We start from the raw sequence: 12275 nt of genomic DNA on the forward strand, positions 1-12275 counted from the left end.
TCACGGTCCACGCTGACATGTGTACAGAATATCGTCATTTAGCTAGTTTTGAGCGTCGAAATATACAATCTTTACCCCGGATCTTGTGTTACTTTCATTTTTGCAGTACTCTAGCTCCACGTATTTCATTTCACCATCTTTCACTTTCAGCTTCATTACACTTCCACTCCCACCTTCACTCGGATTTGTCTTCTGTTTATTCGCCCCAACCCTCTCCTCCACCACCACGTCCGAGACCAGGCACTCGCCCAAAGATGGTCTACTCTAAGGCGCGGCTCCAGGAAGCCCTCGACGTCTACCACACAGCTTGGAAGCGTTCAGAATCCGTTTCTCTCAATAAGGAACGTCATCTCCGCAAGGATTACCAGTTTCGACGAGTCAAATCTGCGTCGAATTTTACGCAAGCCATGGCGTGGTATGACGATGATTCTTCCGATGAGTACTATCCCAGCGTCACGAAGAAACGTCGGCCTGCGGTCCGCAAGATACCCAAACCCAAACGAACTAAATACGAGACCAAGACATCAAGCTCAGCTCCTGCCACCTACAGTAGGCTATCCCTGGTAGTGACATTGAAACTGAAGTCCAGTGCTGGCAGGGCGCTTTTGAACGACCTTATCAGTAACAATAGCACTTGCTTCGAGACCAAACCCGATACAGACGATACAGACGACACAAAGGGGGCGTCCGCTGATGGCGGTGCAGGCGACAAACCTAACTCTGGTCGGCAACATGATACTCTTTTGGAGGGGCCAAGCATGAGCATCCAGGATGAAGAGAGTGATAAGGTCATTGATGGGACAAATTGCAGTGGTCTTGACATGAACAGAGATCCTTTGCTCGGAGTTGAGGACCCTCTGGCGCGCGAGGATGTCTTCGAAATAGCCCGTACCGCAGTCCACAAAAGCCCTGGACCAACTCAACCAACACTACAGCAGATCACTCACTCTCCAACGATCGAAACCCGACAAAGTCGAGCCGTCGGAGCTGGAGCTTCCAGAGAACACCCAATCATTCTCGATTCGCCCCCATCCTCGCCACAATTAGCATCCCAGAACGAGCCATTCACTATACGCACCCCGTGGGCTCATCCAATCAGTTTCAAGCACGTTGAAACATCAGATCAGCCTTGCCACTTTTGCGAGGACTTCAGATATGGGGTCTTTGGATATGGCGTCATTTGGGTCAACGTCTTCGAGTCCTCTGGGCAGCTTCATGAGACGAATCATGGGCATCGATCTATGGGCAAAGACGCAACACGCATGTGCGTGAACTGTTCCCTCAACCGGCTTCATATTTCCAGATGCGAAGGTCACTTAATGCGACGATTCGCCAATCCACCCACTGCGCTCCGGCGCCAGTACATTGCCCAGCTGTCTGCCCGCGACTATCCCAAAGGCCCGCCGCTCAAACGCGGGGTGTTGCACACGTGCTCCCTATGCCCGCGTGCTGCGTCTTGGAGATGTCGTGCTGACCAGACAGTGGATAAGTATTTCAGGATCTTGAATGATGGAAAGGGGAAGGGAAGAGGCTGCGGGCTGATCCTTTGCGAATCGTGTGCCGAGCAAGTCGAAATAGACAGGGGTGTGGTGAAGGAAACGACGGTGCAGGAGGTCAACGACGTTTGCTGTCGGCGGGCGGACATGGAATTCCTCTTCGCCGGGAGCCTACTTCATAAGGCTTGGGCTTGATGCTTCCTGGGTGCGATGGCTTCTGGAGCGAAAACAGGAGGAAATGGAGCCCGAGATTGCATTCAGGATCGAGGGATGAAGGGAGGACGCATTGAGTAGAGGAGGATGGCCTTGGAGTGGACGGTGCTGGGCCAGCCAGGCGTGTCGTTGTAGTTAAGACATGACTGTCGATATTCTTTGGCAGCATAAGGACCTTTTCACCAATCCTGAATCGTTTCTGACAATGTTCTTGGGCTTTTCTCCCGGATGTGCTCAAGCTTCTGCATAGGCGCCGATAAGCAAAAGCCGCCGCGATAAGGAATCGTGTCCCGCCTGCGAAAAGAAAAAAGATAGCATCCCAGAGATCAGCACCAAGCAGCACCTAAGAAAACCGCCGAACCACCTTCAGTTCACATCGTCTCCTCTTCCTCTGCCCTTCTTCCCAGCACCGCCGTCGTCCTCCGTCCAACAGCAGCAAACGCTGACCTTTCGGCAACCGACACCGTTTGGTTGCGCAGCCGCTCTGACCGCGCACTTTGCAAACGAAACTACCTGGATCCAAATTGGTCGACGCTGGATATCATGGGAAATGGAGGCTTAAAAGGATGAGGACACTGGCGCTGTTGCATACTGATCATTAGATACATCGGTCACCTCGTTTCCTCAGCAAACCTCTAAACCGCTCGCGGGCACACCTCACCCCCTGCTCACCCAACCATGAGTTTCATTCAATCCAGCCCGCTGGCCATGCTGAGCAGGAGTACCTTGAACCGGGTGCTTCAGCCATCTGATGTGAGTCGAAGCAACTCCCTTGTATTCGGTTGAGTTGTCTCTTCCATCAGCCTCTGCATCTGCTTTGTTATCACTTTCTTGTCTTTGTCGGACAAGAGCATCGTTTGATTGTCACATGAGGAGCATCTCTTCCCATCCTCGAAGGAACACTTCCGCCGTGACAGCCGAGGCAACAAGCCCAGTTACAGCTGCGTTATGGGGATGAGGCTCGACACTCTTCCGCCTGGAAGCGCAGGCATCCGGTGAACCGACCGCCCCCCCCTATTTCGCCCACCACATTGGCCTTCTGCAAGGAGTAAGCCGAGAAGGCCCAAATGCTGGGCTGTGGAGAAGAGGCAGATCTGCAAGCGAATTCCCCCCCCAGAAGGCCCATTCCTGGATTTTCCGAGCGGGCAAGATGCCCCCATGAACCAGCAGGCCAGAACCAGGCCCGGCCGTTTGCCTCCGACCAGAAAATTGTGTTGAGCCGAAAAAATCCCCCAAGGCACACAACGAGTGATTCTCCTGATGCAACATTGGTCTTCAATGACCATCGAGCACTCACCACGCGACCAACCGCCTTCCTCTTCAAACCACCCAATCTAGCCCGAACGAGACGTGGTCTGATTCTCGACACCTTGCAGTTTGCACCTGCCTGTGACGCAGTGGGCTTGCGCTTTATTCTTGGTCTTGCTGGGACGTTCAATTAAAGATTCCCGGGCCAACGCTTGCGGCCAGCCCAGATCCAACCTGCGACAAGACCACCCCTTTGTTCTCGGAGCGAGACCACTGCCTCAACCCATTTCTGATCTCCCGGCCCAATATTGCTGGGATGGGCCAAGACGTGAGCACGCCCGAGTTTTCCTCTTGAGACTTTGCCTACGCCTGGAGCGCGAGGCACGGCAGGACTTCGTGTTCGACACATGCGTCCTTCTGCCCCTGGTGCCACGCCAACGGAACGAAATATTGCCTCAACCCAGCTCCTTCTTTGTGCCATTTGCATTTGTTTAGGATGATGGGGTTGTGCATCCCTGAAAGCGATCGAGTATGACGTCGCTCATTCGCCATCTTTGATTTTTTCCGATTCGCGTGATTGGTCGTACATCGACTGACTTGGATGTAGTCCGATGTTACTCAGATCGTGGTGGTTATGGTGGGCTTGCCTGCTCGGGGCAAGAGTTTGATTGCTGGCAAAGGTCTGTATATCAACCGCCAACGTTTTCTCCTTGTCCCTAATGTGGCCCAGTCAAAAGATATCTTCGATGGACATCGGTCAACGCCGAGGTGTTCAACGTCGGCAAATACAGAAGAACGGACAACCCGCACCCAGATGCAAAATTCTTCGACGTCAATAACGCCGAAGGCGAGAAGGCTCGCCGTGCCGCAGCAGAGGCCGCCGTCGCGGACATGCTGATGTGGTTCAAAGACAAGAACAACAAAGTCGCCCTCCTTGATGCAACTAACTCTACCAAGTCGCGGCGAAAATGGATTCACGACAAGATCGTCGAGGCTAACCTTCTCCACCTGTTCGTCGAGAGCAAATGTGACGACGAGGATCTTATCATGGCCAATATCCTCGAGGTGAAGACCACATCACCTGATTATATTGGCCAGGACCCCGAGGTGGCAGCGAAAGACTTCCGTAACCGGATTCGGAACTACGAGAAGGTGTACCAGACGATAGACGAGTCAGAAAAGCATCTCACCTACGTGAAGATCATTAACATTGGCGCACGGGTGGTGATCAACCTCATCCAAGACTATCTGCAATCTCGACTTGTGTATTACCTCACTAATTTGCACATCAAGCCTCGCAGCATCTGGCTATCCAGGCATGGCGAGTCTGAATACAACCTTGAAGGCAAGATCGGTGGCGATGCCAACTTGTCGGAACGTGGTGAACGGTACGCGAGAATGCTGCCCGAGCTGGTCAAGCGTTCAGGATTGCCAAAGGATGCTCCTTTGACTATATGGACATCGACCCTGAAGAGGACGAGCCAGACGGCACAGTATCTTCAGAAAGAACTCGGCTGGGAGAAGTTGCAATGGAAAGCCCTCGATGAGCTGGACAGTGGTGTTTGTGACGGGATGACCGTAAGTTGAACTTTTGATCGATTATCGCCTTCAGCGCTCGGTGTCGATCCATTTCATATTGACCATTGTCCCGTTTCCGTGCAGTACCAACAAATATCCGAGAAGTACCCGGAAGACTTCCAAGCTCGCGACGACGACAAGTACAACTACCGGTATCGTGGGGGCGAGTCGTACCGCGATGTGGTCATCCGGCTGGAGCCCATTATCATGGAACTGGAACGAAGTGAGAATATCATCATCATCACGTACGTGCATCTTTCTGGCACTCTTACTCCTACCCCCGCTTCACGTTGCATCTAACAAGCTCGTCTCCTCTTTCGGCTTCTGTGAAGTGCTATCCCATATGCAGCCATTTTCCTTCTATACCCTTCATGACTGCAGCTTGCTCACGCATTGATTCATGATCTAGTCACCAAGCAATTGTCCGCTGCATATTCGCATACTTTATGGAGATCCCCCAGGAAAAATCGCCTTGGATGGAAGTGCCGCTGCACACACTGATGAAACTTACGCCCAAGGCATACGGCACCGAGGTCGAGCGCTTCAAGGCCGACATCCCCGCCGTATCGACGTGGCGACCCAAGGGCAGCACCGCCAAGCACCACGACAGCGTCAGCGAGGGTATGCCCGAGGACGTGGTCGGTGAGGCCAAGGGCAAGAATTTTGTCGCCCCCAGCGGCGCCGTCGTCAAGGAGATCGACGCCGGCAACAACAGGAGGGAGTTGACCCAAGGAGAGGTGCCCAAGATCATGATGACCGGGCTGCCCTTGCCTTGAGATCTTTTGGGTCGCTGAGAAGGGACGGAGGTCAGGAATCAGGAGGGCTGACGACGAATTGGAAGAAAGAGGAACGAACCTTGGAGGCCCCAAAGGGAATGATGATGGATGGAAATCCAGGGCTGGAAGCTAGATGCAATACGCCCGCTGCATTCGGCTGAAGAACGACTATCATGTTAGAGAGAGTACGACTTTGGTCTGATTAGAGTGCATACAGATTGCCCTCATACCACTCAAGCTTCTCATCCGTCTCTTGCTTTCCCACTCTGTGTGTGCCGCTTCAGTCCCCCTTTCATTTTCTTTCAGTTTTCGCGTCCAAGGTTCACGTCACCGGATAGCTTCGGCCGCATCGAGAGATTATGGATATTGGTCTATCGTCTTGAGGGACCAAGGCATACTCCCATAACCTCATGACCTCCCCATCTGGCTGCGAGGTTAGTTATCCGCCTCGCTCAAGAACTGGGTCATTCAATGGGCTTTGTGGGCCTGTAGGCGGGGCTCAGAGGAGGAGAACAGTCGCAGCTCAAAGGAAAGAAAAATGTTCTGAAGTCGAGAGCGGAGGGGCGGGATAATGTGGTCTGTCGGCTTGCCGGGGTGAAACCTCCTTCTTTGACAAGAGCAGAGTCGTGCCACCTTACGTTGGAATATATATATATCTCCCTTCGCTGCAACGCCGTGAGGTGAGGCCCCCAGGGCGGACAGGGTCGGTTCACATCGTCTTCGTGAGCGACGAGAAGATTCGACGACCCTGAAGACTGTGACGGCATAGATGGACGCTCGGTCGGCCATCTACTTCAGCACTGACGTTAGCGCCGCCCTCGAGCGCGCGCCCGGCTGACCACGTCCGTCGGGGTCTGGTTCCTGTTGATGGAAGGGTCGAGTAAAGCCACTGACTGGCCAGCCAGCAGTCCTCGGCGAAGGGGTGTCAAACATCGCCAAAATTCTCAATCACAGTTTCTTCGAACAGTAGAACAGACAAGTTCGTTCCAAAGTGCAACTGACTCACTCTGGAAGGATGAGGAGGAATACGGCTGATCAGGGTATTCCGCAATGCTCGTACACTGACTGCACTGCATCATCCTGTGGCAGAGATCGACTAATGTGTCGGATTGGATGCATTGTATGTCAGGAGACAGGGAACTCTCTCCTTTACGTTACTGGTATAGCGTTTATAGCGAGCAGCAAGAGACGTGTGCCGCAGAAACAGGCTGTAGATTCAGCAAGAAAACTAAGTCTAGTCTGCAACTCAAAATTACCGCCATTCAAGACTCAGGATCAGATAACGGTGCATGGCGACGATAGACGCGGAGGAGAGGATGGGAGAAGCTGTGAACCTCAGCGGAAGTGGAGGCGTGGGACGGATTGTTTGTCGTGTTAGCAGGCGAAAGGGGCCCCAACTGTGCCGCTGTTGTACGCGTCGACGATGAGTTTGATCGACACGTACGTTCCTAAGAAGTGACTCGAGTCATCAACCATGAGCTGTAGAAACTTGCGCATGTTGGTGCACCACAAATACATCCAAATTGCCGTTGGAAAGACAAACTCATGAAACATGGAGAAACACATACCGGCAACGCAAATGAAGGCTCCCGCAGCAAACGTGGCTGCGTTAACGGCTGTCTTGATTGGACTCCCCGTCCATGCCCTCATACCATAGACGCCCTTCACTCTCCCCTTATCCATCCCGTGATAGGCATCATACAACCAAAATGCCCCCGCGATGCCATACGTGTACCAACTGGCGAATAAACTGGCCGCGATACTTACCAGGTACGCGAATATAGGCACACCCACAGCCAAAACAAACGCAGCCCCATTGGCCAGGACGATGAGGATAGTCCACGTACTCCAGCCTATGATAGTATGTTTGTGCAGATGACGCCGAGATTTGCGGAAAAATCGAATGAAGAACAATTTGGCGGCGGTATGGGAGTACAATGACCCAGCGATGAGGAAGTTGGGGAGGGCGATGCCGTACGTGGCTTTCCGCCATTTGCTGGGGAGAGACGAAAACGCCGGCGACTGGACCGACGGCCCTAAATACACGTACATGACGACGGTGAAGACAGTATAGAATCTGATCAATGGCCGCCGTTGATGGCGTTCAGTTAGCCTCTGCTGATGATCTAGCACCCATCACGCGTGTGGTCAATGGTCCGGGCTTACGCAGTGGCAAAAACCTGCAATACCCATGCTGCCTTTTTGGCGTCGGCGGGCCGCTTCATCTCCGAGATCAGGATGAAAAACATAAAGTGTCCAGCGTACGCGAACACGGGATTCGTGATGGACACAAAGGCGTTGTAAAAACTCGCGGAGTGGGCGACGTCCACGTGTCGATCGGGGGCAGGATTGCCTCCGGCCGCCCCCATTCCTACAACGCCGGCGACCAAAATGCAGATGCATGAGGGAATACATAGCCAGGAGAGCTGGTCCAGGGTTCGAGGAAAAGAGAGGATGAGGGTTGGAATTGCAAAGATCCCTGGTAGGTCAGCCATCGAAGGTAGACATGGACTCAAACATTTCAAACGCACCAGTATACCACATCAGACAGAGCTTGTTGTCCGACAAGAAACCCAAGGCGATTTGCCCGGCAAGCAGTTGTGACCCTGTTGCAAAAACGGCGAAAATGACCGTGCCGGCGGAGAGGAGTTCACGCAGCAAGGGGCCTCCTAGAATCATACCAGCGTCACCCATATTGTGGACTTCTGGGTGGTTGATCTTGAAGTCTATCAGAACGAGAGAGGTATACAGTGCAAAGACGCCTGTGGAAATTGTGGTCAGAGATGAGAAGCCCAGGGTACATGGCCATGAGCCTCCAGCTATCTCACCGAGAAAGACGATCAGTACGACACCGGGAACAATGCCAACTACAGCAGTCGCTGCTGGCAAAGAGAGCATGCCATTGCTGACGATCTCGGCAATCATAAGAACGGCGACAAGAGGCCATGACAGTGTTTTATATTTGATATCTGCACCTTCCTCGTTGCCAAAGACGTCACGATCTGAAATTGTCAGCAATATGTACACCGCACAGTCGAGACCGGCGAGGAACGGACCATGGTAGCCAGCCAGGGCACCGCCGACGAGGTCTCCTGACTGGGTGCTGGAAAGACCTTCGGGCTCGACGATGTGGTCGGCTGGGCCTCTATACTCAAACCTCTTTTCGTAGCTCGACATCGTCCGAAGACCAGAGTCCGACGGTCCTGTTGTCTCAGGTATCAATACTCCCAGTGCCTCTGGTCAACCCTTTTGATGCGCAATTGTCATCACAACAAGCAAGAGGTAGAGAGATTAGAAGGACAAAGTCAGACAAGGCATTAGCAGGCGTATTCATCTCGTCCACTGCATTATCTATCAATCCCCTTCCACCGAAAGAGGAAGGTAGAAAAGCACACTGCAGTAGGGTGCTTCATTGCCAGGATGGGATTGGATAGCAAAGGTGAGGTCGACAGTTACGAATGAGGGAGAAGACGCTCCGATAAGTCCGATGCCCAGCCACAGGAGCCACCGCCCACCAGCCACAGAGATCCACGCTAACCATAGTCGGATCACTAGCCACCGCCTCTCGATTTCCCATTTCCCATTTCCCGTTTCGAAATCACATGCTTCCCGGTCTCGTGAGCCAATCATCATCTGATCCCCAACCGCTTTCGTCATACCTATTCCACCTTCCACAAACCGGGCAGCAAGCAGCAAGCAGCAAGAAGAAGCTTTGGCTCCTTTGCTCCGTCTCGTCACTGTCTCTTTATCACTCTTGTGCGAAAAATCCGTCTTCTTGCCTCCCGCCATCTCCCTCGAAACCCATCATCTCTCTTCCCTTTAGACCTGCATCGTTCTCCAGGCGATTGGCAAGATGAGTTACGCCGACGTTGCTGCCAAAGGACCCAAGCAGTCCCCGGAAGAGGTCAGTCAACACACAATTTCCCAACCACAAGACTGTCCCAAAGCTAATCGTTCTGTAGGCGTATGTGTTTGGTCGTGCCTGTGAGCATATTTTCAGTCCACTGATGTGATATTTGTCAGGCGTGCTCCACCGGTTCCCTCCCTGTCACAGTCTGAATCGGAAGCTGCAAGCTTAATCGACGTCGACTCGCCGCACGTCATCTCCGTCAAGTCGGATTTCCAAGAGCAGGACATCAAGACAGAAACGCAGGCCGAGCGAATCGAACACGAACTGGAGGACAAGGCTCGCGCCGCAAGACAAGAATTCTCAGAGGAGGCCTCGAGTGCCAAGAAGAAGGCTGCTACGAAGGGAAAGCAATTCAAGGACGAGATCAAGACGGACGGACAGAAATTGAGCGAAAACAGAGATAACCCTGTTGTCATTGGGAATGCCATTATCTGGGGCATTGCAGCTGTTGCCATTGGCTATGGAGCCTACCAGAAGCACACCGAGGGCAAATTGGACTGGCAGCTTGCTGGAACTGTGGCCGCTGGCGTAGGCGCTTTTGCTGTCGCCGACTATTTCGGCAGCAAGTAAGCTTGATTTCTTCTTTTGATCCTTGTCATTGGTAAACTGACGAACTTTCCAGGTGGCTTTTCGAGAACAAGTATCCCCCGAAATAGGCGACGACTGGCTTGGTTTGAACGAACGAGACCTTCGGTAGCGGCGGTGGAAAGGAATTGCCTAGTTTCTGGCGCGGACACTCTACTCGGTTGACAGAGAGGGGCGGCTTCGGGCGTGCAAGCCTTTGGGTGCCACATTTCTTTGTTTGCACAAATATGATATCCCCTTTTTGATTTCCTCGCTCCAATCTGCTTCCCTTCACACCTTGTTTTGCCTAACCGGATGACTCTTCAGTGACCCACTGGTATCTCAGAGACTGCCCTGATACATTCCTCGTGTTCAGGCTACATCCGTCGACAGCTCTCTCATCCGTACCTCCGTCCGAAGAGGGTGGTGTTGTGATCCTGGCCGCCTGTGTCGAGTAGAGTGCTGATTGTAATGCAACCATGAACAGGGTGAAGAGGCGACAAAGGCCATCTTGAGCATGGGCGTCAAGATGAGGTTGGACGGAGGTGACGAACATCGAGTCGTGGGCCGCGGTCGGATACAGAAAACTGAGGAATCCATTGATACAGTGGAGGACCAAGACGGGATTGCAGAAGATCATGGTGTACAGGAGCGAAGGGTTCTGTTGAAGCACTCTCCAAGCTGAAGGTGTATTTTTGAAGAAGGAGGACTGTCCCTGGACAGATGCGCTGTTCATTGCTGTGACGGATAGTCCACGTGAGGCCTGGAGACTTTCGACGGGCACTGTCGATCGAGAACAGTATAAAATATGGTAGGACCACAGCAGGCAGGCTTACTGAGTGGAGGAAAAGACGGTTCTCTGCCGGCTTCACAATACGAAATTGATAACACTGGGTGATGCTGGTACTCGGCATAGGTGGGATTGGAACACGGAACAGGGTCAGGCAAAAAAGAAAAGGAATGCCTTGTTCCTGTAACTGTTGATGGCAACGACTTCCTCACCAGAACGTGATTCGATTTCAGGTGACACTGACACTGGAATATGTTTCGGCAGTCGCAGTGCCGCAGACTTGCTTCGAGGTATATCGCGGCCACGAGAGGACTGGAGTGACGATCCCATGGCATGAGACCATGTAGGGATGAATTGAGCATGTCAACAAGTGGCCCATGTCCATCATCACCTCTACCTACGCATGCCAACATGATATCCCACAATATTATTTCTTACGGCAGGCAGCCCAGTTGCCTGTGCCGTTGTCGTAGATGCAGAACGAATCATGTGTGACGCGGCGGACTTTCCAGTGTTAGATCCCCTTTTTGGGGTTACAACGCAGCAGCAGATTCCCCTCCAACACCATGAAATATTATTGGCATCCATGGTCGAGACTGACTGATCTCGGAGGACTTCCTGGAAAAACTTCTGCATCTCCTCTAATATAGACAAGATGGTGAGTCCAAGTTTCCGTTCGGTGCGAGGTCCCAGACATCTGGCTCACATGGTACAGAATGTCCTCTTCAATCAAGCCCTGAAACAATCCACTGCTATCCGAAAAGACCTAGAAACCTTCGCGCAAGCACCGGCGACTGCGTCTCCTGCTTTACAGGGACAAATAGCCACCACCCTCACCAGTCTCTCCCGAACTCTCGAAGACTACCAAAATCTCTCGCGAAATGAGCTGAATGAAGAGAAGAAAGAGAAGGCCGTGGAAAGACTCAAGAACTTTCGCGCTGATCTGGCATCCTACCGCACACAATTTGATCAGTTAAAACGAGAGCGCGAGGCAGCTGTCGCAGCCAACAACAGGAACGAACTACTGGGGCGACGGCCGCACCATGCTGCGACTCCTGAGAACCCCTATGCCCATGCCTCGAGTCAGAGTGCGTTTGCCCCAGCCCATCGAAACACCCAGGATGGATTGTCCTTTGGCCCAGGCTCCAGTAATTATACCAGGGAAGAGCACGCCCTCCGAGAGCAGAGCTTCTTCGATACTGCCAATGCCCAGCTCGATGAGTTTCTAGACCGAGGCCGAGCAGTTCTCGGAGACCTGGGACATCAGCGTGATATTCTCAAGGGAACACAGCGAAAGCTCTACAGTGTTGCCAACACTCTCGGCGTCAGCGGAGACACCATCCGAATGGTCGAACGAAGAGCCATGCAAGACAAATGGATCTTCTGGGGAGGTGTGGTGGTGTTCTTCTCCTTCTGTTTCTTGGTCATCTACCTGCTGAGATGAGTGGAAGCATTGTGGCTAGTGACCACACCTGACGAGTGCGACTCCCGTCGGTGCAACGTCCAAAAGGTCATCGTGTTGTTAGTGGCATGTGTTTCAGTCCGTCGGCGCGATGGATGGTGGATCTGGACCACGATCAGCACAAGGCCGGCATTAAAAACTACTAAAGCTGAGGATCCGTCACGAACACCTGATAAAAAGCCGGAAGAAGTGGCGTGAAGGCTGCCGATGCTCACGTACGGAGTATGCTGTGAACGAT

At 52.8% G+C, this 12275-nt stretch overlaps 5 protein-coding genes across 5 annotated transcripts; 3 read left to right on the forward strand and 2 right to left on the reverse strand.

Annotated features, from left to right (window-relative positions):
• Window positions 1-254: 254 nt before the first annotated feature.
• On the forward strand, window positions 255-5311 carry AYL99_06918 (hypothetical protein; the record flags this gene model as incomplete). The annotated part of the gene is made up of 5 exons (XM_018838427.1): window positions 255-1418; window positions 3565-3637; window positions 3688-4535; window positions 4620-4780; window positions 4945-5311. 5 exons carry the CDS (start codon window positions 255-257, stop codon window positions 5309-5311), a joined length of 2613 nt encoding a protein of 870 aa, XP_018692987.1.
• Window positions 5312-6685: 1374 nt separating this feature from the next.
• AYL99_06919 (hypothetical protein) lies at window positions 6686-8488 on the reverse strand (the record flags this gene model as incomplete). Its single annotated transcript, XM_018838428.1, has 5 exons — window positions 6686-7388; window positions 7478-7790; window positions 7843-8073; window positions 8140-8313; window positions 8368-8488. The coding sequence occupies 5 exons, from the start codon at window positions 8486-8488 to the stop codon at window positions 6686-6688; spliced, it is 1542 nt and encodes a 513-aa protein (XP_018692988.1).
• Window positions 8489-9164: 676 nt separating this feature from the next.
• On the forward strand, window positions 9165-9877 carry AYL99_06920 (hypothetical protein; the record flags this gene model as incomplete). The annotated part of the gene is made up of 4 exons (XM_018838429.1): window positions 9165-9215; window positions 9274-9281; window positions 9335-9787; window positions 9844-9877. 4 exons carry the CDS (start codon window positions 9165-9167, stop codon window positions 9875-9877), a joined length of 546 nt encoding a protein of 181 aa, XP_018692989.1.
• A 215-nt stretch (window positions 9878-10092) lies between these two features.
• AYL99_06921 (hypothetical protein) lies at window positions 10093-10521 on the reverse strand (the record flags this gene model as incomplete). Its single annotated transcript, XM_018838430.1, has 1 exon — window positions 10093-10521. The coding sequence occupies one exon, from the start codon at window positions 10519-10521 to the stop codon at window positions 10093-10095; it is 429 nt and encodes a 142-aa protein (XP_018692990.1).
• Window positions 10522-11281: 760 nt separating this feature from the next.
• AYL99_06922 (hypothetical protein) lies at window positions 11282-12019 on the forward strand (the record flags this gene model as incomplete). Its single annotated transcript, XM_018838431.1, has 1 exon — window positions 11282-12019. One exon carries the CDS (start codon window positions 11282-11284, stop codon window positions 12017-12019), a length of 738 nt encoding a protein of 245 aa, XP_018692991.1.
• Window positions 12020-12275: the final 256 nt, after the last annotated feature.

Source organism: Fonsecaea erecta (assembly GCF_001651985.1).
Source record: "Fonsecaea erecta strain CBS 125763 chromosome Unknown Scaff5, whole genome shotgun sequence".
NCBI classification, from domain to species: domain Eukaryota; kingdom Fungi; phylum Ascomycota; class Eurotiomycetes; order Chaetothyriales; family Herpotrichiellaceae; genus Fonsecaea; species Fonsecaea erecta.